At 41.3% G+C, this 25,996-nt stretch overlaps 1 protein-coding gene across 2 annotated transcripts in view; it reads left to right on the top strand.

Annotated features, from left to right (window-relative positions):
* scaper (S-phase cyclin A-associated protein in the ER) overlaps positions 1–24,496 on the top strand; it is a 59,659-nt gene extending 35,163 nt beyond the window's left edge. For both annotated transcript variants that reach the window (XM_083916026.1, XM_083916027.1), the window contains exons 23-31: positions 647–762; positions 8,266–8,389; positions 9,765–9,994; positions 11,613–11,768; positions 14,255–14,489; positions 16,094–16,243; positions 22,303–22,494; positions 23,303–23,351; positions 23,668–24,496. In XM_083916026.1, the coding sequence (XP_083772152.1) occupies positions 647–762; positions 8,266–8,389; positions 9,765–9,994; positions 11,613–11,768; positions 14,255–14,489; positions 16,094–16,243; positions 22,303–22,494; positions 23,303–23,351; positions 23,668–23,765 (1,350 nt within the window). In that variant the 3' untranslated portion in view covers positions 23,766–24,496. The remainder of the gene's footprint in view (positions 1–646; positions 763–8,265; positions 8,390–9,764; positions 9,995–11,612; positions 11,769–14,254; positions 14,490–16,093; positions 16,244–22,302; positions 22,495–23,302; positions 23,352–23,667) is intronic.
* The last annotated feature ends 1,500 nt before the right edge of the window (positions 24,497–25,996 follow it).

Genomic DNA, 25,996 nt, shown 5'->3' on the forward strand with positions numbered 1-25,996 from the left:
GTAGGAAAAGTCAGCTATCAGTGCAAAACTTTCAAATCTAAAGTAATTAGAAATGTGAAAGGAGCTCCTTTTGCGAGAGTGTGAGGCTGGATGGTGTTGAAGGTTGAAGAAAAGTCTCTGAACAGGATTACATAGCTCTTTCATCCCTGTAAAGGCTGACACAATAGGTGAAGTAATATAAATGCTGCCTCTTTATTACCTCAGTAGATACAGTATAATGCATTGCCAACTTCCGTCTGACTATGATAAGAATCTTGTGTTTTTCTGTATCCCACCATAGTAGAATTATTGTCTTCACTTTAAAGTTCTCTAGATGTCCCCTTCTTTGTTTGGCCCAGTGGCATTTTCACCGTTTCACTTCGTCTGTGGCCATCCGTTGAGACCACCCCGGTGCTAACTGGGCCTGCAGAGCATTTGCCTTCCAATGAAACTTGACTGTCGTGGGGCGGAGTCGGGTTGTGCACTTTTGAGATTAAACAGAAATACTATTGGGATCACTTTGTTTCAGATTTCAATCCCTTGTCCCTGTAGGAGAAAGAGCGGCTCCCTCTCTGGTGAGAGCCATGTAATCCTCTATCCAGCCTGTGGCTCATTGTCCCCCGACTGTACCTCTGTTTCAACATCTCTCTTTCTCTCTTTTCAACAGAACAATGCAGACCAAGTAGCCTTCCAAGTAGGCGGCGGCCTGTCTGCTCTGGAACAAATTCTGCAGGTTGTTGCTGCTGCTTCCACACCCACTGCAGTTCCTCGTATTCCTCTCAAGTGAGTACTGTTACAAAATTGAAATACTTACATGTTTATTAACATATTGATATCATTTGAATACATAAAAGTGGGTTGCTCAGGTATTTTTTTGTGACTTAACAACTCACCTAAAAAAAATATTGCTATGCCCTTCAGTTTATTATCACGACTTAATCAAGTTTCTGTTCCAAGCCAGCAGGGTGAGCTGTCTCTTTAGCTTATGATTGGAACAGTTTCATTTCTGAAACGCTAACCAGTTGCTGTTTAAATCAGTCGTTACATTAGCCATGAGTGAGCGTGATCTCGTTGGCTAGGTGTAAGGCTAAATTTAGGTTCATTGTCAGGATTGGAAAAGGTGTGGAGTGATTTCCTGCAATGACAGATATTCCCTGTGAGCCTGCGTTCATGATACGATGTATGAGGAACAGCACCTGCATGATGACCCCATTGAAAAAAACATATATACATAAATCACATCGATGATCCATAGTGTTTATCTAAGGTTATTTGATGTTGTGATGACTTATTAGACTTAATACATCAATAACTTTAATCAGCGATATACTCAATTAGATTATGAAAGCACATAGAGGGATGTCTTACTAGGTTTTATATGTTTTTAATGCTAGAATATGAAATAATATCAAAGAAACAGAAATAGATTAGTTTATTTCTGACCAACTGTACACTTCACTGGCAAAAAAATATTAATCAACCTATTTTTATATTTCTCTTTGGCCGTATACAAATAGGCCCTTTGTGTGGGAACAAACGTTAACCACAATGTGAAAGAATATAAATAGTATGAGCAGAATGTCATTTTTGTTTTTCTGATTGTGTTTGTTGAATTTAAAGGAGAGAAACAATCCGGACTGCTTAATGTCTGTCTGGGGCCTTGAGAATATATAGCAGAGCACACAGCTGTTACAGTCTTTCTTCCCACTGACTTCTCTTTGACTGTATCCTTTCTCTGACCCGACTGACAACACACTTCTTTATTTCCTCTCTCTTTGTGATTGTTTTTTGCAATTGCCAAGAGCGAGTGAGCTAATCTCAACTAACCTACTTCATCATTGTTTATAATTGCTTCATCTCAATAAATATTCTCAAAATGTTTTAATGAGGTACAGCGCTGCCCTCCTAGAAATGAAGAGCATTACCATTTCCGTAATCAATTTGTGTTCCTTCTTTTCTCTCGGAACACAAAAAGCACACGTGTCCCATCTATCATTTAGAGTGCAGAGTATTTTTGAGTTGTGGGTCTGGCGTTTGCATGGCCTGCCAGTAGATAACCTCAGAGAGGCTGTTGTACTCACTAGTGGGACTCTGTAATGGACTCGAATGGCCTTGCACTCCCATTCATTAGCATTTACTGGTCTCCAAATCTCTGCTAATGGACAAATGCTTCTTATATTTATAAGGCTTTTAAAGGGCATCACATGTATATTGATTTTTTTGTACTCTCTTCCTCAATCACTGTAATCTGAGGGAATTTCAAGCAGACTTCTGAATTGAAAGAAATGTTATTATCTTAAATGGAAAGACTGTCTTCTTGGAAAAAGCGTTTGTTTGCTGAGTTTGTTTGCACGTCTGAGCATGACGGTTTGTTAGCTCAAGTGCACACAATACCTTCTTGGCTCCTCTGAATACTAGCCCGGTCAAACTCTGGAGTGAGTTATCAATAATAATAATAATAATAATAATAAAAGAATGGTCTTGAATTGGCTTTTTCCGTCATCCCAGATAGCAACAGGTTTCTATGTAGAGGAGTTGCACAAAGCAGTCACACTACGGTATGTCCAAGGCCTAATACATTATTTCATTAGCTTGTTTAGAATCAAGCTTGATACCTCAGTGTTACCTACTTTAGTCCTGTGCTGCCAATAGTGCTGGCTAATAGAGTTTTGCCAGCTGAGACCTGAACTGAACTGGAGATGTGCCTCCGATGTTCTATACTGTAGATTGAAATATTACATAATGCAGGTAGTTGTTACAGCACAGTAGTAGGCTACAACTGTGTATATAAATATAAATAAAAGGCTTAAATGTAAATCCATGTGCAGATTGGAATAGTCACAATTTCACAGTTTTCCCCTTCTTGTAAACCATTTGAAATGCATGAGAGGTCACACTTTAACCTTGCGATGCACCTCGGTCAGGTCAGTGTAGTCGGGAGTTGGTGACGAGATGCAACACAAGGATGCAGCCCGACTGTCTACTTATCACTATCCGTCATCTGGATGGCTGTGTGGCCTAATGGGCTGCTATGCAGACGTTCGCCCCAGAGTGCGCTACATTATCTGTTTACAGTGATGCTGCCGTATTGATCACCTCCTCCTACCAGATAAGCTGAGTGATTTACAAAAAAGGCAGCTGCGGAGATGCTCCTGCCACATCTGTCCCCGGGGAGGCTGATTCCATATTGTTACCATTACATTAATGAGCTAATTCCTCTGCGAGGCTCCACTAATGTCCTGGTGTAACCCTGTGGTCACTGGAATGTCTAGATCAGGGTTTATGCAGCCACTGTCATTAGCTTCAGCTGGAGAGAGGAAATCTCACAAAAGGCAACATTGACCTCACGAATGTTAGCATGTAGGGGTTTTTTTGTGAACAAAATAGATTTTTACCTCACATTATTTTTATTGGTTAATTTGATTTGTATTATCTTAATTATTCATCTCTGTAATTCACATTCATGTACTTAAATCAGCTTGAATCACTTAACGCCATTGATAAACATATTTATATCTGCCTCTTAATATTATTGAGTGGGGACACAACTAAGGATTCATCTGCCAACTACTTTCTCAATTAATTGTTTGGTATAAAATGTAAAAAAAAAAAAAAAAACTTTAAATTGCTGGTTTGATAAATAGTCCAAAATCATAACATATTGAATTTACTACCATTGAGGTCTGATAAAATCTGTGAATGTTCCCATTTAGTACATTGGACTAGTGAATATTTGGCATTTTTGCGTAAAAGATTACTTTAATAATAAATGTATTTTAAAATTTTTAAAAACTTTAATATAAAATTATACTTAAAGATTGAGATCTGTCTATATATGTAGTGTTTTACTGTGTGAAGTTGCACCGATCATATGTACCCGTATCATATACTGTATAATTATTATACTGCAGTTAAAGCCGTTTAGTAGTATTTTGTCCTTACAATACTGTGACAAGAGTATTTATATACAGAGTACTACTACTGTAAGACTACCCCTTTGTTTCTCTAGTTTTGGATGGATAAATCTTTTTTGTCTTTCTCTCTTGACAAGTGCGTATATCAGCTAAACCCAAAACCAGTGTTTACTAGGACCTTTTTTGTCTCGTCCTTATGTCTTCCAATAGAGGTCACTGAAGTCTGTGTCATCCGTCAACTTCATTATGCTTTAAAAAAACAAACAAAAACAGAAATGATTGTCTCTGATCATTAGGGTAACAAAAATTTTATTCAAAAGATTATATTGTAATGTTTTGGTCGTAACTGTACATTGACCGTTCCCATCGATCCTTAAAAAAGACGGTATGCTATGACGATAACTGGAACAGGTAATCTTCAGATGGAGTCCTTGGACATTGAGTGTTAACCCAATTTGTATTTCTACCACTGTCTCACATGACCTAGTGTATCCTGTGAAATCAGACCTGCTACCTGTGGTTTTATTTCAGGATGTTTTCCACCATTTGTGAGAGTAAGTGTGTGTGTGCACGCTCATTCGCCAGTGCGTGATGCTGTGTGGCGGCTCATCAGATTTCTCCCCCTTCATACCTGGCCAGTGTGGCACGACAGCCAGAGTAGATGTCTTGGAAGCACTCAGGGTATCGGAGAGATCAACAGCAGAATCAAATTAAATGTCATTTAGATAGCAGTGAATGAAGGGATTGTTTGACAGCACAAGGAAATGGATTTGCTCCTCACCTTTTATTTTGGCTTAGGATTCTTTTTCTTCCCCTGAACACAAATTTACCCTGTTTAAGAAGCTGGGACTCAACCTGATCTGGAAGTTGGTCAGATTTCTGCAGCACTGCTTCAGTCAGGCTTGACTACGCACATAGGAAACGCACAGAGAGGGCGAGAAATGTGAGACTCAGGTTGAGGAGCACAGATCTCAGGGTTGATAACACAAGGCAGTGACAAAAGGCATAAAGAGCCTTTTACATGCTTGTTGTCCTGTTGTCAACTGAATTTTGAGTTGGCAATTCACTATAATAAATGGCTTTGTGCTGAAAGATGGACAAAATCCATAATCGTATATCTTTCTGCTAGGGCACCCTTGTTTATGGGTTTTTCCTTCTGATTTATGCTGGAGAGTTAACCAGACAGGATGCTTTTTGAATGGACAAATAATGACCTTCAAGCATAGTTTCTTCTTCTTAGCCTTTTTTATAGCCTAGTCTATCAGCCTAAAGTTAAGTGAATTTTAAATATTGGGAGTTTAGCTTCACAGGTCAGTCAGTTGCACCCCCCCCCCCCCCCCCACCCCCCAAGCCTCCACCTTATCATGTGTAGGGCTGTTGGCCACCCAGGCAGAGCCCCCCAGAGGACTGCAGGGGGGCGAGACGGGATCAGATGTGCTCCATCACTCTACCTCTTGGCCTCATTTCTCTATGGATTGGAATAGCTTTACAGGTAAAATGGTATTCCTTGGCTGTGTGAGGTTAAGCTGTTTAGTGTAGATGAGCAGATTAAATCGCTCATCATTTGCACCAACTTTCTTTCTCAATCTCCTTTCTTATATCCAACTTCAAAACTTCAAAGCAGGATCGTCACAAGGATCGTTAATGCGCTGGATAGATGGTGGCTGTGGTCATTTGGGGAACGTGAAGTTCAATCTCTCAGTGTAATGAGAACCCTATAGCGCTGTAGGTGGAGAAATGTTGCCATGGCACTGGCACACATCAGTCGCCACAAAGTTTTTGTGCAACATGAGACAGGGCAGTGCGGCACTTTACCAAATTGTTCTACAAAATCTTTGACTGGAGCTGTCACTGAGGGGTTATTGAGATAGTGAGAATCTCAGAGTGGGCGGAATATCAGGTGTCGTGCTCATCAAGCTCAATTAGGTGGGAGGAAACCAAAGACAGATCACTGTGATGGTTCATTGTACGAGCTGGTGTAAGGGCATAACTCAAACATGCCTTTGACAGCCTCCTCATTTGTTCAGAGACAACCAAAGACAAGCCCGATTAGCTGTGTTACAAAGCAATTGCATGCTCATTACATGAACAGTTGAGTGAGTCGACTGCAGAGCCAGAGGGCCCGATCTGTTTTGACAGAAGTTAAGTGATTAAATTAGAATATACTTGTCAGTTTGTACAGAGAAAATACAATACAGTACTTTCCTATTTGTCCTTTTTTTTTTTCATTTGTAAATCTACATTTACAAAGCTTAACTTTTGCAGTAGTATCGGTATGTGACAAAGGGAACTGTCAAAAGGTCTCACCGACATAGAGCGACATTTAAAAGTGGCTGAACATCACCAAAACAAAATTCATGACAGAATCAAATCACCCCACCTGTCACATAATTTCATGTAAGTTTGGCAAAGCTGGCATCTGGAAACTGCCTGTGTCAGCTGTAACAAAAGACTATACACAACCTGATGAGGTCTTTGACTATTTGTTAACGTGGCTTAGCTAAAAAAAATGTTAGCAGTTTTTAAAGATTTTTGGGCCTTGTTAGCCTTTATTGAGTCAAAAAATATGCTTTGCCTCTCCAGTCCACTGACCTAAAACTTCTGTAATCTTCTCTAAATCTTAACAAGAAGTTCAGAGTTTAAGGGAGTTACTGCCTTCTTCATGTCTTCTTGAAGGAACGATTGAATATCCCATTTTAGGGGATTGCGTGGCAACATTCCAAGGAGGATTGAAGCGGTTATAAAATAAATGCTTCCCAGGTTTACGTTGTGTAATACAACAAACATTTGTCAAGCAGAGAGGGCACCAAATCTCAGTTGTCATAGTTGTAACCTGATTGCCACCACTGACCAAGATGAACTTTATCTGGCTGTTCTAAAACAGCTCTTTGACAGTAATCAAGTCAGTCCTGCCTAGTCATTTTATCTCTGATAGGTCATATGATATCCCTACTATTGTACGCTTTACTCAACGTGCACATGATCTTAAATACCAGGATAGTGACTTAAAGCACCTAAAGTAACTCCTGTCCTTTGGAGGAATGTCAACTACCCACAGCTTGAATTTCATAAGCTGTGCAAAGCATATAATTATACAACAGTATATCAGGAAAAAATAGTAGAGTTGTCGTTTTGGTATTTGCATAGAAGCTGATCTTTGTCCCATGTTCACTGTAGTCCTGATGCAGCGTGGTTGCACACAGCATAGTTTGGCTGGGATCTCATGTTACCTCACCTCTCGCTCCACATAGACTACTCAATCAGTGCACTTAACCATTATGGCTTAAGTTTTTCCACTGTCTTTATGCTTTAATAAAATTACTGTCAATACAGCTGCCATATAGGAGGTTAACAATTTGCAAGAGGACTCTGCTCTGTTATTGTTTTTAGGTGGACGGAAGTAAGCTTTGATGTCAGATTTGGACACTATCCGATCACTCAAAATATAGTGCTTCTCACATTAACACCGCATTCCATGTCTGACAGCTTTAGCCCGTAATGTCAATAATGATACAGCGAAATGACTGATCCGCCAACTAGCAAATGCAGAGCAAAAAATAGAGGAAGTTATTGACAGACTTGGGTCTCCCTCAGCCTAATCTATTTTCCTTTCCTATGCCAGCGTGGTTTGACCGAAAACGCGCAGCAGATGTGAAGGTTTCGGTAGATATCAAAATGTTTACCAGTTGAAATAAACATGGCCTACTTTAGGCAGTGGAGAGACAGATTCCTTTCTTCCAGCGAGCAGATAGGACACGCCATTCCGCCAATGGCTAAAATATACAGTTGTCAGAAAATATTAACTGATGAAACGGGGGCGAGGGGGAGTAGTAGTCACAGCAGAATGATTGGTCAGTTATCTAAAGCATTAATCTTCTCTGGGGCTTGTTTTAGAGCAGACAGAATACAGAGGCATGCTGACTGCCTCAGCACTGGCCGCTGCCTGGCGGCTCTGAGGAGCTGCTGAGAGGAGTAGTTTTATCTCTCCAGCGGAAATGCTGCACCATCTCAGCCAAGATGGGACTGAGATTGCGCTCAGCTCCTCTGAAGGTGGCTGTAGTGAGGGGAGTCTCCACATAAGTAGCTGATATGAGTGTTTTATTCCTCGAATCGGCTTCCTTACTCGCGCTGTCAGTGAGATATGCTTTTGACTTGTGAAGACGAACTGCACCCTTAAGGAACCACAAATACTGAAGAGTGTGTTTGGTTTCCTGATGACTGCAGATAGTCTTGTCAGTGCCCAGAGCTAGACATTTACATCTCAGTAGTAGTGTTTCTTTAACAAACTGCAAAGGGAGTAGCAGCCTGCCTTGAGGTGTGTGTTTTTTTTTTTTTAAACGTGTTATCAATAACTTTGTCATCTTTCTGTTAGATCCCTCTGTGCTGCTGTAAATACCTACTACCTGGCATGTTCCTGCTGCTCCCTCAACTGCTCCTATGTGCTGTTTAGCAACAAGATAGCGCTTCTCATGGACCTGCTGCTGCATCAGCTAACAGTAAGTTTATGCGTCCCGGCACATGATAGAGACCTAATTTGCCATCACAAACAAAATGTTTCATGAAGGATGCAATGAGATTCAATATTTGTGTCGTTAGTTTGTGGCAACAGCATTAATTCAATCTGTATAAAGTTCAGTAAATTTAATATGTTTAGATACAGGGTATTCGAGGCGTGATCAGAGTATTTCTAACGTAACCACACAAACATTTTTGCCGTTTTGTGAAACCTTCCATGTTTTTTTTACATTCATCTGTTGATATACAGTGCTTTGACCGCTGAGAAAACCCTGCCTTTTTGTTGGTGTCTGTTCCTGCCACAGTGTTAATGAAAGACAGAGCAAGACACAAGCTAGTGAGTTACAAACCGTTGCCCAACCTCTCCACAGATGCCTCCTGACTGAGGGAATGTGAGAGCACAGTCAGTCAGGCAGGCAGGCTGCATTGCGGCGACATGTCAGCCCATATCCTTCAGCACTCTGTAAGGAGGACTGTAAACATCAGCCCACTCCAAACATCGAACGGTGGCGGCTTGCTGGGGCCGCCTACACTCACAACACAGACAGGACAAGGCACAGGCACAGGGCTGTGGTACATGCATGAACTCTTCTGGGGCTTCCTTCTCCAGTGAGTGAGTTCCAATCCAAAGCAGTCATATTTCCTTAGGGCACACAGGGAGAGGTTAGCCTGTATGGTTCAGTTTATATAAAACATATCCCAGCAGCTGCTCTGCTGACTGACATATCCAGCAGCACTGCAGGAGACAAACTAACTGTTCTCCATTTGTTCAATGCAGGCACAAAAAGTATCTATCGCTCCTTCACACCCTGTTTTAATAATTTGTGATTTAATTTACATGTCAGACAACAAAGGTTTTAAAATTCCGCACAACTTTGTTTTTGTTATTGTGTTTTATTGCTCGACTGAGTGCGTATTCATGTGCATACATATGTTCTGGTATGCATGTGAGCAATAGAGTAAAGCAGTGGGGGTTGCACTGCTATACGAGCATATCCCCTTTTAATTAGATTTGTGGAGAATGTCGGTGGATTTACCTATGCTGTCAGCATGCTCCCCAACCATTAGACCAAATGAGAAGGTTTTACCTTTGCAAGTAACACTACATGTGTGTTTCATGAAGTTTGTCTGGAAATCCAAATGACAGAAATGCTCATCTGTCAATCAACCTGTCTTTGGTTTATCTCTTACTGTACACTCTCTTGATATTTTGTCTTGCATATGGATGCAGATTTATAATGCAGCCTGTGAGCATAAGGGATTATTAACTAATATATGTTTTTATTTATAGATTTATTGAAGCTTTCTAGGTAGGCTACCTTCTGTATACATTTTTTTTTTCTTCCATTCTTGCAGCTATATGTCCCAGATGAGGACAAATCTATATTTGGCCGCAGTGTGAACAAACAGGTCTTTGAGGGTTTGACGACAGGCCTGCTGCAGACCATTGCTACCATCCTGGGGTCCCTGTGGCCGCATATCTCTGAGTCTGGACAAGGCGAAAACACATGGATTTCCTCTCCAGATGCCAAGGTCAAGAGCTCTGCCACAGAGTCCTTCAACACTCGCACACAAGACCTCATCAGGTATTTTCCTTCCAATGCTCTATTACTCACACTGCTTCTCCTCCTCCTACATGGCACCTCTTTTTCTCATCTCACAACCTTTTTACCTCCTTTAATACATCCCTCCTCCACTCCTCTTCACTGGGTTCAGAGTTGGTCAACCTCTGATTTCCTCAACAGTGTGCCGTATGTAAAGAATAGGTTAGAAAAATGTCAGATCTCTTGGAAATTGTCCAACTGGTGTCTTGTTAGAATGGGAGTAGTGTGAGAATGAGGGTGTATTCTGGCATCCTTCCAGCTCTTACTTTTTCCACAGCGCCACATTTCAAGTAAAATCAGTTTCTAGGGGAGGGGGGGCACACAAAGTAGCATAAACAAAGAGCACTTCCAAAGCTTTGAAAGGCCTCCTTGAACCTGGCGTTGGAGCTAGCCATGTGGGTCTGGGCTGTAGGAGTCGGGGCTGTGTTGGAGAAATGTGGGCTGTGAGGAAAGGCAGGCCTGGCCTGATGAAGCCTTGTGGAAGAGTGCAGTCTTTCCACCATCCCTCCCACAAGCCATGATTCATCTGGACAGAGCAGCTGCACAGGCCCACCACTCTCATCCACTGACCCAGTCGTAACCCTGGAGACAGGGGAGGGCCTGAGAAAAATGGTGTCGTCAGACTGGTAATCCCAAGTACGAGCACAAGATTTACCTCAACTGCCTTGAATAATGTATATGCTAGTGAAGGACACAAAGATCAAAACATTTTTAGCGAACATTTTTTTTATGCAAACCCATATATCACATAGAGAAGAGATCGCCATTTCCTTTCCTCTCATTAACAGTTTCTCAGTTTGGCTTTCAGTGCTTTTAGTCACCGATCACTGTCATAAACGTGGAGGTACCAAGTGGCAAGTTCGACCACCAAGCAGGATACCAAACGGAGAGTAGTCGTTGAACAAGGCAGTCGGTGTGAGGAAAGATCCTTTCAAGCCAAGAAAGCTCTGGAAGAGGATCAAGTCAAAACAATGGGACTTGGTTCAAGTGTCGGATGACCTGCAGTGGAGGTTGAAAACGTTCATAATCACCTGTTTTGAGAGGACCTCAGTGAGTGACAGTTTTAACAAAAAAGGCATGTGAAAGACGCCAAGAGTCAAGACAGTGATACGATGAGGAACTGTGGCACATCAACTACTAGAAAGCCTTGATTGGCAGCTGTAGTGCTCTATAGAGTTTTCGTAAGCTGTTAGTGCCTGAGCTGAGCCCGAAGGTCCAAGCATACTGGAGCTGTGAGAAGACGGCCCCAGGTCAGCAGACTATCAAGGGCCCAGAGCTGGGCTGGCACAGGGGCCACAACAGCGCTCTAATGACACTATTAGCAGTGATTTGTGGCTGAAAGAGTACAGGGAACATGAGCATGAGACCTGTCATTGGCAAAGACAAATTGGAGATATCGCAGTAATAGCAGGGGGTGGAGGGCTTAGGTGAGGTATCCGCTTTCAGCTGCAGTGCTGTGGAAGTATGCACAGTAAAGGCCTTTGTTTGCCTGTGTGAGATGAGATTTTTAGTCCCTTAGTACATTTATTTTACCATTTGGGGGAGATTTTATTAACCATTGCATGTCGTTTTTTTCCCTCTTCTTGTGTGTTTCTTCCAGCTATGTAGTAAACATGGGTTTGATTGACAAGCTGTACGGGTGCTTCTTGTCGATCCAAGGCCCTGTAGACGAGCACCCCAAGATGTCTGCTTTCCTCCAGCAAGCCTCAGCTCTGCTGCACAGCATGTGTAAGCTGTGTTTTGTCGTAACCGGACGGTGAGCATGTCTCCTACACACCTTAAACATCTCTGTGATCCCTTGATCTTCCTCTGACAAACACACACATACCTTTCTCTGTGCTTCTAATGACAGAGACTGAGTCATTGTTAGTTCTTTAATTCCACAAGGATCCATAAAGACGGGGCTTACGGTTACTCAAACAAAGACTGTGGTTCCTCAGCAATCAGCCAGCAGGTCGTTTCCTCCTCCAACAAGCTAGCTGGCCAAGCTGTCGTTACTGCAGATAGAGATAGGCATCTACTTGACCCAGCGCTCTGTCACTCACCATAAACCTTAGCCTGCAGCGTGGGGGGAGCCCACCCACGTGTGCTACAGTGACCTCCCCTCACATAGGTTCAGTGGCGCCGCTGACAGAGGCGACGCACACAGTCACACCAAGGGACATCAGTACCACCTCACTTAAAAGGATAAGAAATGCTGACAATGGTAGTAGGGCCAGACATGCTTTGATGATGTGCATTACGATGACATTTTTATGCATTTTAATTGTCATAATGAATCTAGTGAGGGAATTAAGTTCTAGCATAACTACCCCACCTCTTAACTCCGTGATCTTGTCGTTGTGTTTGAAGTGTCGCCCAGTGTGCAAGGTGCTGCAGCAATAACGACCAGCTGCCCCACACCAGCACGGTCGAAGACAGTTACAACAGGACGGCATGTTTGTCACTGAATATCTGTGAGAAAACACAGTGTCTGACTTTGCAGGTTTAATGAGACCAGTGTTATGATCAGTACAGCAGCCAGCGAGCTCTGTTTCTCTTCTGATTCTCCACATGTCATATATAAGAATGCTCAGTGAGCTTGTAGAATATTTTGACCATGCCAGTTGCTGTGTCAGGGGATTATAATGGCATTAGGAGGCTGTGTTTTTGCCTAGCAGCATATTTCACGCAGAGCCTGTTGGCTAACATCAAGTATCAGCATGCATTGTAGGTTTCATCCAGAGGTCACACACCCTACATTCTACATGGCTGCAAATCAAAGCTGGTGCGGCTGCGGTAGTCTTAAATTGTCTGGACTAGCCGGGGGTTTTCACCTGATCATTGGGACTAGAAATAATTGATTACATTATTCCATTAATTACTTTAATTTTAGCATGGCAGTTTTTTTTTTCCAAATATTTTCATTGCCAATTAATCTGTTGATTATTTTGTGTTTCCCAAAGCCCAAGATTGTCTTGTTTTGTCCGCAACTGAAAGATATTCAGTTTACTGCCATGTAGGAATAAAGAATCAAGAAAATATTCACATTTGAATTTGAAGCTGGAAATAGAGAATTTTTACTTTTTTTAGATAAAAAAAATACTCACTGATTAATCTATTATCAAAGTAGTTGATGCATGCACTGACATGATTTTATTATTATTATTATTATTATAGTCATTTTGATGATTGGATTCTGGACGATTTTCTTTATACAGTTAAGCTTGTATTGACAGTGCAGCCTCTTTGCAGCCAGTGTTGTCCCTGGCAATGTTGTTATGTTCAACTAAATGCTGCCACGATCCCTTCAACCAACAAGGTGGCATCTTGTTGAAACCAAACGAACGTATCACCTTGAACCCTCTCAGGCGGGCCTCGTTTAAATGTGCTAGAGCACTCAGCACCTTGTCAGGCAGCTCGGTACAATCTGCCAGCTTGAAGTCGCCATGAGCTTCACGTCATGGCATTTCTATGTTTACTGTAGCTGGAGTGGGAGCGGAAGAGCCGATCTTGAAGGTCCACTCTTCAGCTGCTTCCAAACTGGCTGGCAGTGAATTTTGCAAGCTCAAGTTCCCCTTTACTGAAAAATGTACTTTTCTTATGTTTATTACCCCTGAAATGTCTAATATTGATTATACTGACTTGTATTTGTGCAAAGTTTGTCACTAGAGAGGTGTTTTCACACACATAGCCATCTTGATGCCATGAAAGGTATCTTGATACCTTTCACCACAGGTAGATGCTAGGATGTAGTCAGTGAGCAGCAGTGGTTGGTGGGGCAAGGCAAGATCCAGAACTTCTTAGTGAGGGTGAAAGTAGATGTTCTTCCAGCTCCTTGTCTGAGTTTTGGGAAAACCATGTTAAACAGATTTTTTTTAATCCTTTAAAACGTGCCTGGAAGAAGACTTTAAGTCAAAATGTGAAACTAATTATTGCATAAATAATTAGAAGCACACAAAGAGCAGAAGATGAACTTAAGGAGCAGCTGTGATCCAGCATGTCAATATGCAACGCATTACAAATTGGTGCTCTTTCACTTGCATTAGTCAGTTAAGTCAGGTAATACAGCAGCACTAACAGGGTAGAATCTCTTATCTAAAGGGAAAGTCATCTCTAAGCTCTTGTCTGCTGAGTAAATCTTAAAGCGGCTTGACTGTTATATGCTTACAACCTCTTTTTTTTTTTTTTTATCTGTTTTGGTAATGAACACTTTTTTTTTTTCCTTTCCCCACCACACATTTGCACTCTTCTTCTCTTCAGCGCTCCCAGTATATTTGACAATAAACGCCAGGACCCGACTGGATTGACGGCGCTGCTGCAGTCCACAGACCTGGTGGGAGTGGTGCACACTCTGTATTGTATCCTGCTGCACAGTTTCTCGCCAGAGTCTTCTTCCCAGAGTCAGGAACCCTACGGCCCCGGGGTCATCCAGGTGGCTTTGCAAGGCATCCGCTTCCTCAACAGTTTTGCCCTGCTTGACCTCTCCGCCTTCCAGGTATTATCCAAAATATATTCTGTTTTCAGTTTTCACATATAAAAAAATCCTTAAAGGTCAAGGAGATTGTTTTTACTACTGACAAAAGGGTTCGATATACAGTATTTTTTTTCTTTTCTTCACAGTTCTGCATCTGATGTTTCTTACAGCTTCTGTATTGTAGATACGTTATTATAACATGCATATTTTAAAGGACATTCACAGTACATGGGTTTGTTGGAGGAATAGCTGTTCCCTGAGCATTAACTAACTGGTATTTGAATAAACAGTAGAAAGAATAATGACATGTCCCATACCATATAAGTCATAGAAATGCCTGCAAATATTAAAATGATCCTTTCTGGATGTAATAAATCTGTATAACTGATCAGATTGCTGCTAGTTCTTTTGTTAAGAGCCATTAGATTAGAGTTACTCTCCTCAGGACAAAGCTGACCTGTGGACATAAACACAGGTGCCCTCTGACCCTAGGTCAGTTGTTGGGGTTGAATAGAGCCTGTTGGCTTAACAGTTAGAATGGGGCACGAGTGATTATCACTGTATGCAGGGCCGTACATTACCCACCCAGAGGAGGAGAGGGCGACAGCTTCACTGTGTTAAGTCACCACATAGACGGAAAGGCACGAGAGCGAGCGAGAATGCTGTTAATTATCTTAATGTCTTTTGGTAATGACTTTGAAGCGGCTTCCTCTCACCGGCCCGCCATGTTCAGGCAACTCAAAACAGCTGGAAATGAAAGCATTGCACTGCCGGAGTTTTACGAACATTTTAAATAATGTTTCTTTTTTTGACGGGGTAGGGGGGTGTTGTAATCACCTTGTGTTTTACATTACCCGCACAGCACCGGCTAATATGTGTAGCGGTAGATGGCTGATCAGAATTCAGGCCGTTAATGCTCTCTGCTGCCGCATCAGCGCCCAATAATATGTTTAGAGAGGAATTTCAGAAGGGTTTAGTGCAGTATAAATAACTGGGTTTTGCAGTGGTTGCACTTTGGCAGAATATGCAGCGACAACTCTGTGATCCTCAAAAATAAATGTGAAAAAAGGAGCACAAGTTTACATTCAAACCAAAGATGCCTTTTCCCTCCCTGCTTAGCGGTTTTCCTGTTTTCCTTTGCAAGCAGAGGGTTTTGTTTTTTTTATCTAAATGTATTTATTGTTAAATAACATTTTGCTTTAGTCCAATTTGACAGCTGCTTACAAGGGTCAGTGAGTTGAATATGATGCGTGAATGCAAAAGTTATGAAAGCAGCCTTTAGCCTCTCAGGTGTTGCGTTTATGGATGTTACAATGCTAACACACCCGAACTTCCAGTGGAATAGTGATGATCTTATAGTGCTCTATCACACTGACATGTTTAATAAATAGTGTCTGTGAACTGCCTCTAGCATCTAATTTCTGAGCGGTATTAGGTTGTTTTATGGTGGGATCCCGCTCAAGTTGCTTATACTCTTACACCATGTATGTTCCATCCAGCAAAACATATAGTCATCCATTACTTTGTATTGTCATTGTGTTGAGCGCTTTGTAATCACAATCAAAGACAATTTATGCTTGATATACTGTAAAACATACTAACATGTTTTGTCTGTGACCTGTCAGTCTGTTCTAGGAGCTGAGGGCCTGTCTCTAGCTTTCCGACACATCGTCAGCTCCCTGCTCTGGTACTGTACCCAGCATTCCTCTGATGAGCTGCTGCACGAAGTCATCATCTGTGTGGGATACTTTACCGTTAACCACCCGGACAACCAGGTAAACCAACTTGAACCTGCACTGACTGCACAGAAATTGCTTTAAAGAAATTGCTTGAATTTTGCTTTTTTTTTTTTTTTTCAGTTTAAGAAAACCAAACTACTCTAAATATTGATACATCTTATTAGTATTTTCTATTACAATTATAGCTGTACTTACTTTGTTGTTAATCAATCCACTATTTTTTGTTGATTAATTGATTAATTCATCATTATATTCAGATACGATATGCTAAGACAAATTCCCTTCTTAATTACCAATAGTGGTGGTTTTTATTTGTCTTTTTCTCAGGCAAGAAATTATTATTATTATTTTAAATGTTAATGTACTCAGAAATTATATATATACATACATACATTAACATTTAAAAAATAATAATTTCTTGCCTGAGAAATAGACAAATATATATATATATATATATATATATTTAAATAATTTCCCCCTGGGATTATTAAAGTATTTCTGATTCTGAGATGCTACCTCCAAATATTGAGTGTTTACATTTGTGACTGTTATTGTTTTTTAAATTTTGTCCAAGAATTTTTGGGAAATGGCGGAAAATGTCAATTTTAATTGCCCTTAACTCCAGCTGTTGTCTACAAGTAGCTAGTTTTATCCATCAACAGTCTAAAACCTAAAAGAATTCAGTTTCCAATCATGTATTGAAAAGACTGACATCCTCAAATCCTCTTATTTTGAGGAGCTGGAAAATAATTGATTTTCAAGATATTTTTCCATCCAAGTGATAAATTAATCTACTTATTGTTTCAGAGCTACTTAACGCTTCACAGTGAGTTTGCTTAAATTGTAATAGATACATTTTCTGTCAATCTACTAATTGTCTAATTTATGTTACATTTTATGCTGTCAGTTGTAAAAAGCTGTCTGCTGACTGGTAATATCATCTTACTATTGTCCTGTTCATGTATTATTTGTCAGAAAAAGGGTGTAGTTCTGTAATTGTAACAAAAAGCACCTGTTCAAAGATTCATGACTTGGCACCTTCCTGCTTTTGGTCTGTGTGTCGTCTATTGTACCACAGAGTGACCCATTGTTCCCTCCTGGTAGAGCAGAGCAGCGTGCTGGCCCCGGTGTTACGACTACTTAGGGGGCTCTCTGGAAGTGAGCAGGATGTGATGGAGCAGACCTGGCTGCTGTGTAATTGGCTGTCATGCATGGCCCGTCTACCGGGCCCCTGATTAGCCATGCTACAGTTGGCTGGGCTTTGATTATGTTAAGCCTGACCCACACAGGCAGCAGCCACCGCTTCAGTCTCAAACCTCTGATATGTCATTTATGTCCGCGCGGTCGCAGTCGACGGCCGTCTCAACAATTTATAGGCTAATCACTGATTCTAATTTACCAGATTGTTTCACTTCTAATTAAAGGATCTTCCTCCAGCCTATGCTTTCCTTTCCTCTCAGCTCCTATGCAATTTAATTATTGTGATCTACAGAATTAGCATCTGTTGGTCATTGAAGATCCAATTTGCATATTATATTGAATAATTGAATGAGGACTGATGATTAAATTAAGCGGGTGACAGATGATTCGTCTTTGTACACCCATAGCTACTTTACCAGAGCAGTCATGCTTGACTGTATTTGGTGGAGAAAAAAAAACACGTTGCTAATTTGATGCAAAATCTGTCAGTCCTACACAAGACAGGGCTTGCCAATAAGAAAAAATATCTTCTTACCTCGCTTACAGGTTAAGTATTTAGTTTAAAAAAAAAACATATTCATATTATATTGTCGAGAAACAAGATCCCACACAACCTCCACACAGAGTTGATCTTTGCCAGTGGTCCAGTTCCTGGAATGCGTCCATTCAGTTCCGTACCAAGATGGATGGCGTTAAGGAGAATATTTAGAGCAGCTTGAGCTTTTCTCAAACTAATGTAAGCATTGGCAGAACACAAAAGCGGCCCGACCCGGGGCCTGTGCGGTCGTTGAGACTGCTGATTCACTGTCGGCACACCAGCTTTTGTTTATATATATATATATATATATATGTGTGTGCTCTAGAAATAAGGCTGCTCATAAAAAGCAGAAGTTTGAAGCAGCACTATATGTAGATGTATTCCCTCTGCTCTGGGGGCATGAATAATTCACCTTGTCAGACAAAAAGCCATTGGGAGAGTGACATATGTAGGCTTGTGTGTTTTTCAAGTGGGTCTCTGATCGTGGGGGCCACCGAGCCATGTAGCCATATGTTTCATTGTCTGTTGGGTGCGTCCGGAGAGGCCTTATTGACAAAAAAAAATTGACACCCATTTTGCAACTGACGTGTAACTGTACTTCCCTTTTCCCTGAAGAGATGTGTGCAGGTAATCCCCTTGTCTTTGAATACAGTGATTCATTTGTGAATCATCCGTGGTGTTGATCTGTTGAATCTTTGAACTGACGAGACTGTAATTGTAAACTGTTGACATGCTAACCCACCTGATTCCTGCTTGCTTTTTAGAAAGACAAGCAATTTAAGTGTGGAAATCTTAAGAAAACGTTGAAAATGGCCACACACACGCAAGCAGAGTGAGCTACACACACACACACACACACAGAAGCAGGTCTAATTTCAGGTAGCGTATGGACGTTTTAGAATTGTAATGAGATCTTTTCCCTGCACTGGCTCCTGAGATTACCTGACTCCTCTGTGCTTATATTTCGTAAACTGTTTTCATTATACCTGTAAGCATCAAATGAGCTATGGATCACCTCTAGACTGAGCTCTGGAGATGTGTGTGGGATGTGCAGCCTTATCTGCGGGGTCATTCCTCTTCTTCCCATTCTCTACGAGGGCGTTTCCTCTGCCCCGCAGGCCCAAGCCAAGCTTTAGGCCTGTAATTCCTGTTAACCTGATGTTGAAACGCTCCCTTCAGCAGTCCATTACAGCCAAGACAACCAAGCCCTCATTGCCTCCAGGGTAAGTGCAGCTCATGCAGACCATAGGGAGCCAGAACGGGGGGAATGCACCCTCTGTATCACCCAGCAAAGTAAACAGAGGCAGAATAACACAGACAGACACACTCTCAACTGACTGGCAGGAGAGGGCCTGATTGTTAGCTCGGTAGATGATTTACACTCCGCTTCAAGGGTGAGCGCAGGTCCAACTGACTTTAAGTGAAGCTGAGGACATTTTTATCCCTGCAGAACCTTTCAGTGAGGAGTTTCCATTTGTCTCCAACACTGTCGTCAGGTTGGTTTCAGAGCAGAATTATCAGCAGTAAAGATCTGGGATGTAATGACAGCGTCAGCTCATAGAGATAAATAAAGAGTTATTAAGCTTCATTGTGTAAACGGCAGTTTCTTTTTTACGGGATTTTAAAACAACAGGCAATTACCTTAAAAGTCAAGTTGGAGTGTCTATGTCAATGTCTGCGTCGCTAGCATTCAGTTGTCCAAAGGTAATTTATACAGCGTCCTGTGCACGTCTCAATCAGCCATTGTAAATGTTGTAAAGAGGCACTAAACACTTATTTGACTCTGTTTTGTGGTGTATGCTGTGCTGCTTCTCTTATCAGTAAGGCAGTTCCATTCTGGTGGATCTGGCTTGTATTGTGGATTCAAGTGTCAGATATATGGCCCTCACTGGTTCTTCCTGAGGTGTTCAGGCTGTCTAGACACTACGATGAATGAAGATTCTTCTACACATGTATTATTAGATTTGTGCAATTGAACAAAATATCTCTTTCCCTTGTCCAGCAATGCTGCTTTAGTCTCATGCGTACAGGCTAACTATGCTGTTTTTAGATTTATGCTTTATTGCACGGCAGGATGATGACTGCCTCCTCTTTTTCCTCTACGTTCTTAAATGCGCTTTAACTTTGGTTTCCACTTCAACACTGGGTTTTCCCAAGAATTTGTTTGCGTTTCAGAACATTAACTTTACACACTCTTTGTTGTCATTGTGGACAGTGAGGAAGTTATGTAATGGAGGCGTCATAAAACTCGGCGCTGTTTGAAAATGCCAGGTCTCTGAACTTAAGAAAGAACAGAGCAGCCAAGACACTTGAGTTTTTACTGGGTCTGCGTTATACGCGAGCCAGATGCATGGGTTCAGATGCTTGTTGTTAGTTTTATGATGTCAGGCTTTGAGCTGCAGATACTTCAGCTGAGCTGGGAGAGGTAACGCTACGACATAATCTCTCGTTGGAAACCATTCCGGGTTCTGGTGTTGCTCTTCACCTGGTAGAGGCGTGGAAAGTTGGCAGGGGACTTGGTTTCTTTGTAACCTCCATACTCTTACTGCCACCAGGTTTTGTTTTATGTCTTTCTGCGTCAGGCACTTGAGGGTGGACAATTTGTTTAGGCAGCTGAAGATGGAACTGTGCGTTGTGGAGGATTATGAGATCGCTGGGTGATTTGTGGGTTGGATCTTCTCAGAGCCCCAGCTCAAACATCCGACACTGGCTGTGGTGTTAAATTATGATACCTAAACCATAAATATTGTGTATTAAAACCCTACAATGGATAGATTCTTTGGCTTTTGCAGAATCATGGTTTTGGCTTTCTAATGAATTCCGCTGGATATATTTATGACCCCGACAATGCCAGTTTATCTTGGGCAGTGTTGCAACAGACAAGATAAATATGATGATGTAAGATTTAGTGAAAAGTAGCATGAAAATGCTAAAACTACACGCAATGAAAATAAGCAGCTCTACTTTTGAAAACAACCAGAGCTTGCTGGGGGTTTTTTTCTGCTTCTGTCAGTGGATGACTTTGTCCAAGTCCCACATTCCTTTGTGAAAAACTATTTTTGAGTCTGAGAAAGTGTGGAGATTTTGTTCTTCCACAGTTACGCGCACACTTACAACATGGTTGAGATTTTTGTAATGTAATCCAGACTATTATTTAATTTAATACTGCACTCTGTAAAACACACCAGAGCATAAATGATGTGTTATCTTATCTTCAAGAATTAACACTTGACAAATTTGGTGCTCTCCACATTTTTAAGTATTTGTAATGCATTAAAGTTCCGATTGTTTGACCTGTCCATATGGATCCTTTAAACAAAGGACGATAGGAAATGGCACTGTTTTGTGTCCCTTTGAACACCGCTGTAGAGGGCCGCTCTGAGAAGCTTCACCTTGAACTGATAAAAGCAATGAATTATCGCTTTGTTTATCCTGCTGCTCAGACTTGGAGTGCATTATCAAAGGAGAAGGCACTGGAAGAGTATTAGAGAGTGTATTTTTAAAATCTTGTAAATCTTGTGAATTTATGTCACCATGACTTAGGGATCTCACCTTGCCCTTCTGGTTTCCATTGGCAATGAGCCCCCAGTCTCGTAGTCTGTACCTGTAAAGTAGTGCAGCCTTTTTTTCCACCCAGGATTTAGCATGCTGACCCCCTGCCTCTCAGAGGGGTCTTCCCAGGCTCAGGGGAGATGACCAGAGCATTAGGCCGGGACCCCTTCCTTTGCAGCAGTCCCCTTTCTAATCAAATGAGCCTGGGAGTGATTTGGTTTTAATACTGGTGGCCCGGATGTGACGGTGTGATTGACGGGCTGTGATGGAGAGCAGGATGTCGGCAGGGTGAAAATACCATTAATGGTATTGCTCATTTCTTAAAGTGGGGGTGGCCACACTGCTGGTGGACGTTTTCTCACCCTGCCTTTCACCCGCCACCCCACCCCATTATTCCCCCTGTTGCACTATGAATGCCCTCTTAACCTGAGCTTCACTCCTACGGGGCGGTAACAAGCTTGTGCACTGATTCTGTGCTTTGGTGTTGTTCAAAGAGCTTAACGCACAACTTGAAAGTGAAGTTTTAACCGCTGATAATGACATCAGTTCACATTTCCCACTTATGTTACAGCAGCTCCCCTGTTGCTGTTGGTACAAAGGAAGAACAAAACATCCCATCATTGTGTTTTATAGCCCATAATTGCATGGTGGGAGACTGTGCCTCCCAGGTCTCCTCCTAATGGCTGTTTGTGTGTTGTTTTAGTGGCAGATTTACATGTGGGAGGGACACAGGGAGGCGATTTACAACCAGCAGTGCCACTGACTGGCTTAGTGACTGACGGGCCCTGCTCCCTGTGTGTTCCAGGTGATAGTGCAGTCTGGCCGCCAGCCCAGCGTGCTGCAGAAACTGTGTCAGCTGCCCTTCCAGTACTTCAGCCACCCGCGCCTCATCAGAGTACTTTTCCCCTCCCTCATCTCGGCCTGCTACAACAACTCCCAAAACAAGGTCATCCTGCAGCAGGAGATGAGCTGTGTGCTGCTGGCTACATTCATTCAGGTAAATATGAGAACAAGATCACACATGCAGTGTGTGTAAGCGTATAAATAGATTATTATACTTATTTTACACGCAGATGTACCATAACTGAACAATTCAATGGTTGAATTATCCAAGACAGAAAAATCAACACAATGGTTATAAAAAAGATCAATGTGGAATATATATATATTTAAAGACTTACTAATAATCAAAAACATCCTCTTTGGTTTGACAGTTTCATGCCGAAATCTAAGATAAAATTTCTTTCACATCAGAAGGAAAGCTCTCTGTATAGGCTGATTAACAGTTGCTCATCCGGCCCCGGTGAATCTGTAACAGGCAGGCTTTTACAAAGATAAATGGCTTCCTTCACAGTGGATTTACCTGCCACTGGTTCAACTCCCAGTAAACAGATTGTCTCCTTCATCTTCCTCTGACAACCCAGCCCTCACCACTCTGCAACCACCACTGTTTAGACACCGATTAACTTCCATTCAAAGGAAGACAAGCTATTGTCATTTCTTTCAAACAAAGCAATAATGCATGGTGTCTTGCCCCGCTGCCCTCATTGTTGAGTTAACCTCAAGAACATTCCTCGGATTGAAGCAGTTTGATCCAGGAGGATTCCTCATCACCTGTTAGACTGAAAACATTTAGACGTAGCATCTTTACATTTTGCTTAATATTTTTATGTTTTCATGTTTTTTTGACTGGAAGCTTCACTTAAAATAAGATGTGAAAGGTGACATTGTACACTCAACACTACTAGTACCTGCAGCACACTGTTATAGTAGTAGGCTCTAATGCTCCTTATCAATTCTCCTAGGACTGTGCTGCTAATGAGAAAGACTCAGACAACAAAGTAAAGCATGCAGGTAAGTTATTCTGGTTAAATGTTTCAAATTCATAACAAACACTGTATTGATTTTTAATTCTATAAAGACATTTTAAGAATTTTAAAAAGGAGTTTACTCATGTTAAAAAAAATATTTTTCACATATAGGTTCTCTGTTTAATTCCAATCATATTTTTATTGTACTTAAGTATTGAGACATAAATACATTTGTTGTGAAGAATTCCTCTCAGCAAATGTTGGACGTGTTTTGATGACATTTTGATATTTGCTAAATGTTAAAGGGTTTCGGTTGAACATCCAGTATAATGTAGTTGTTTTTTTGTGTCTGTGCAAAGTTTCCCAGCTGCTGGATTATTGCGAGTTGTCTAACCGCTTTCCAAGAGATCAGTGGGACTCAGCGCTGCAGTTTTTTCTCAAGAAGCAGGAAGAGTGATGGAGTTTCACACTGTCCTCAGAATGGATAAGCACAGTATAAACACTTCAAGAGAAACATGAGATGTGGCAGTTTTTTCTTTCCTGACTTAAAGTCTGCACACTAGCAAATATGTAATTCAGATTTTGTCAAATGTAAAGATTGTGACACCTTATCCTATGTTGGGGTATCTGTTTTGATTTATTTGAAATCAGATCGATGTTTATGAGGAATTTGCACAAAATGTCTTGTTTGTTCGTTGCAGTTAGAACACAGGCACTATTCCATTTAATGTGTTAACAAGGCGTTTGTTTCTGTATTTGTTCCTGTTGTAGATAGAACTGGATCTGTTTCCAAAGCAGTGAAACATTTACTTATACTGTAATTTATAACTTGCCAAGTATTTTCATCAATACTGTTTCTGTTAATTTATTGTATTTGTCTCATTTTTTGAATGTGAATGGTCGAAATGTTATTTCTTGTCTACATGATGCAAGTTACATGACACGACCTGCCTTGAATTTAAACTTGTGGAAGAGTTATATTTTTCAAGTTCATGTCTTTTTCTGTTCTGTCTCTCTGTCTCTGTCTCTCTCTCTCTCTCTCTCTCTCTGTCTCTCTCTCTCTCTCTCTGTCTCTCTCTCTCTCTCTCTCTCTGTCTCTCTCTCTCTCTCTCTCTCTCTCTCTGTCTCTCTCTCTCTCTCTCTCTGTCTCTCTGTCTCTCTCACTGTAGCTCTCTCTCTCTCTCATGTTTAAGAGTCATTTACAAATTAATATAATTTATTGAGTTATTCACCTTTTATCATGTTAAATAAAGTAATTACAGTAAGATGTTGTTGAGTTGTATTCTGTGTGAACTGTACAGAGTTAAATTGATGTCATGACTATGATATAACAAACATCATCACTTGAGTCTTGTATTTCTGCTGGTTAACTTGAATAATTAAGATGCCCTAATTTGGCCTGCGATTCGACAGGCAAATGAGACTTTAGAGACAACCAAGTGCATTATTGAAACTCAGAGAAAGATGACTATATAGGAACTTATCCGAAATGTACATTTACACCCATATTGATGATAAACTAGAACCATGGGTCCGTGGCCAATCCCTACAGCCTTAATGGCATTACAAGCTATCAGAACTTAGTTGAGAAAGGGGGAAAACTGACATTTACAAAACTGCCTTTTCATTTTCCACAGTGTGAAACCCCATAGGCATTCATTCAGCTTGTCCAGTTTTAGTTTGAAGGCTGTGTTGACATTGAACATTTGGGAGCTGTTTATTATTAAAAGTCCTAACATATTACTTATCAAATTCGGACAGCGTGTGTACTTATTTTAGATGAAATACTGAGCATATAAACTCTTCTTTGGAAGGGGTTATGCTTCTCATTAGATAGCCCTGTAGAGTATCTTGCTACTTAAAATGTTCTTAATTATTTTGCGTCGTGCTCGCAGTTAAAAGATTTAGAATGTCTTAAAGATTTAACGGGATTTTAAATTTCAACACGACACCACTTCCTTCACTGATAAAAGGCGATCCTCCCCAACAAATTGTTGAGGTGTAGTGTGTCAGTCCCGTCTTGACCTGTATGCTCTCTTGTCCAGCGGCTATTTGCCGTTCGGGATTCCTACTGGAATGAAAATAAACTGAAAACACGCCAGGATGCGTCCGCAGGCTGGGAGTCCCCTCAGCGCTGCTGCGCGTTTTGTTTTGGGTCCATTCAGTGTATCCTTGGCAGGTGATGCCAGATGCAGATAAGCGGCCGCCGCTGCCTGTCCTCTGTCTAGACTTGTAACCACGGGCCTCAGGTTGGTATGGCACTGTAACATTTGTCTAAATAAGACCTATTTTTATCGTTTCATCACTGTGACGAGAACAAGGCAGTGTAAAACATTTTCTATAAATATAGGCCCGGGCTATTTTGGATGCCATGATTTAAAAGAAAAAGAGGTGGAGGTGCGTTAAACAGGCCTCAGCCTATTGTGCCTGATTCAGTGACCGAATGACACGTGGTCAAATGCTTAATAATATCTTGACAGCCATCAGTCACTGATCTCCTTGGCTCAGAAATTGAGCAGGCCTAAATATAAGCAGGGCTTCTAGGCTGCAACCTCAGGGCTTTGGGCACTGAAGCTCACAGCTTACTGGCAGAAATGAACCTAAAAATGTGGGCAATATATATTTGTAGTCTAACGCTTAAATTCCATTTCTGATAGCCCAAACGTGTATGTTTAAGTATTTATTTGA

Source organism: Echiichthys vipera, assembly GCF_963691815.1.
Source record: "Echiichthys vipera genome assembly, chromosome: 7".
Lineage (NCBI taxonomy): Eukaryota > Metazoa > Chordata > Actinopteri > Perciformes > Trachinidae > Echiichthys > Echiichthys vipera.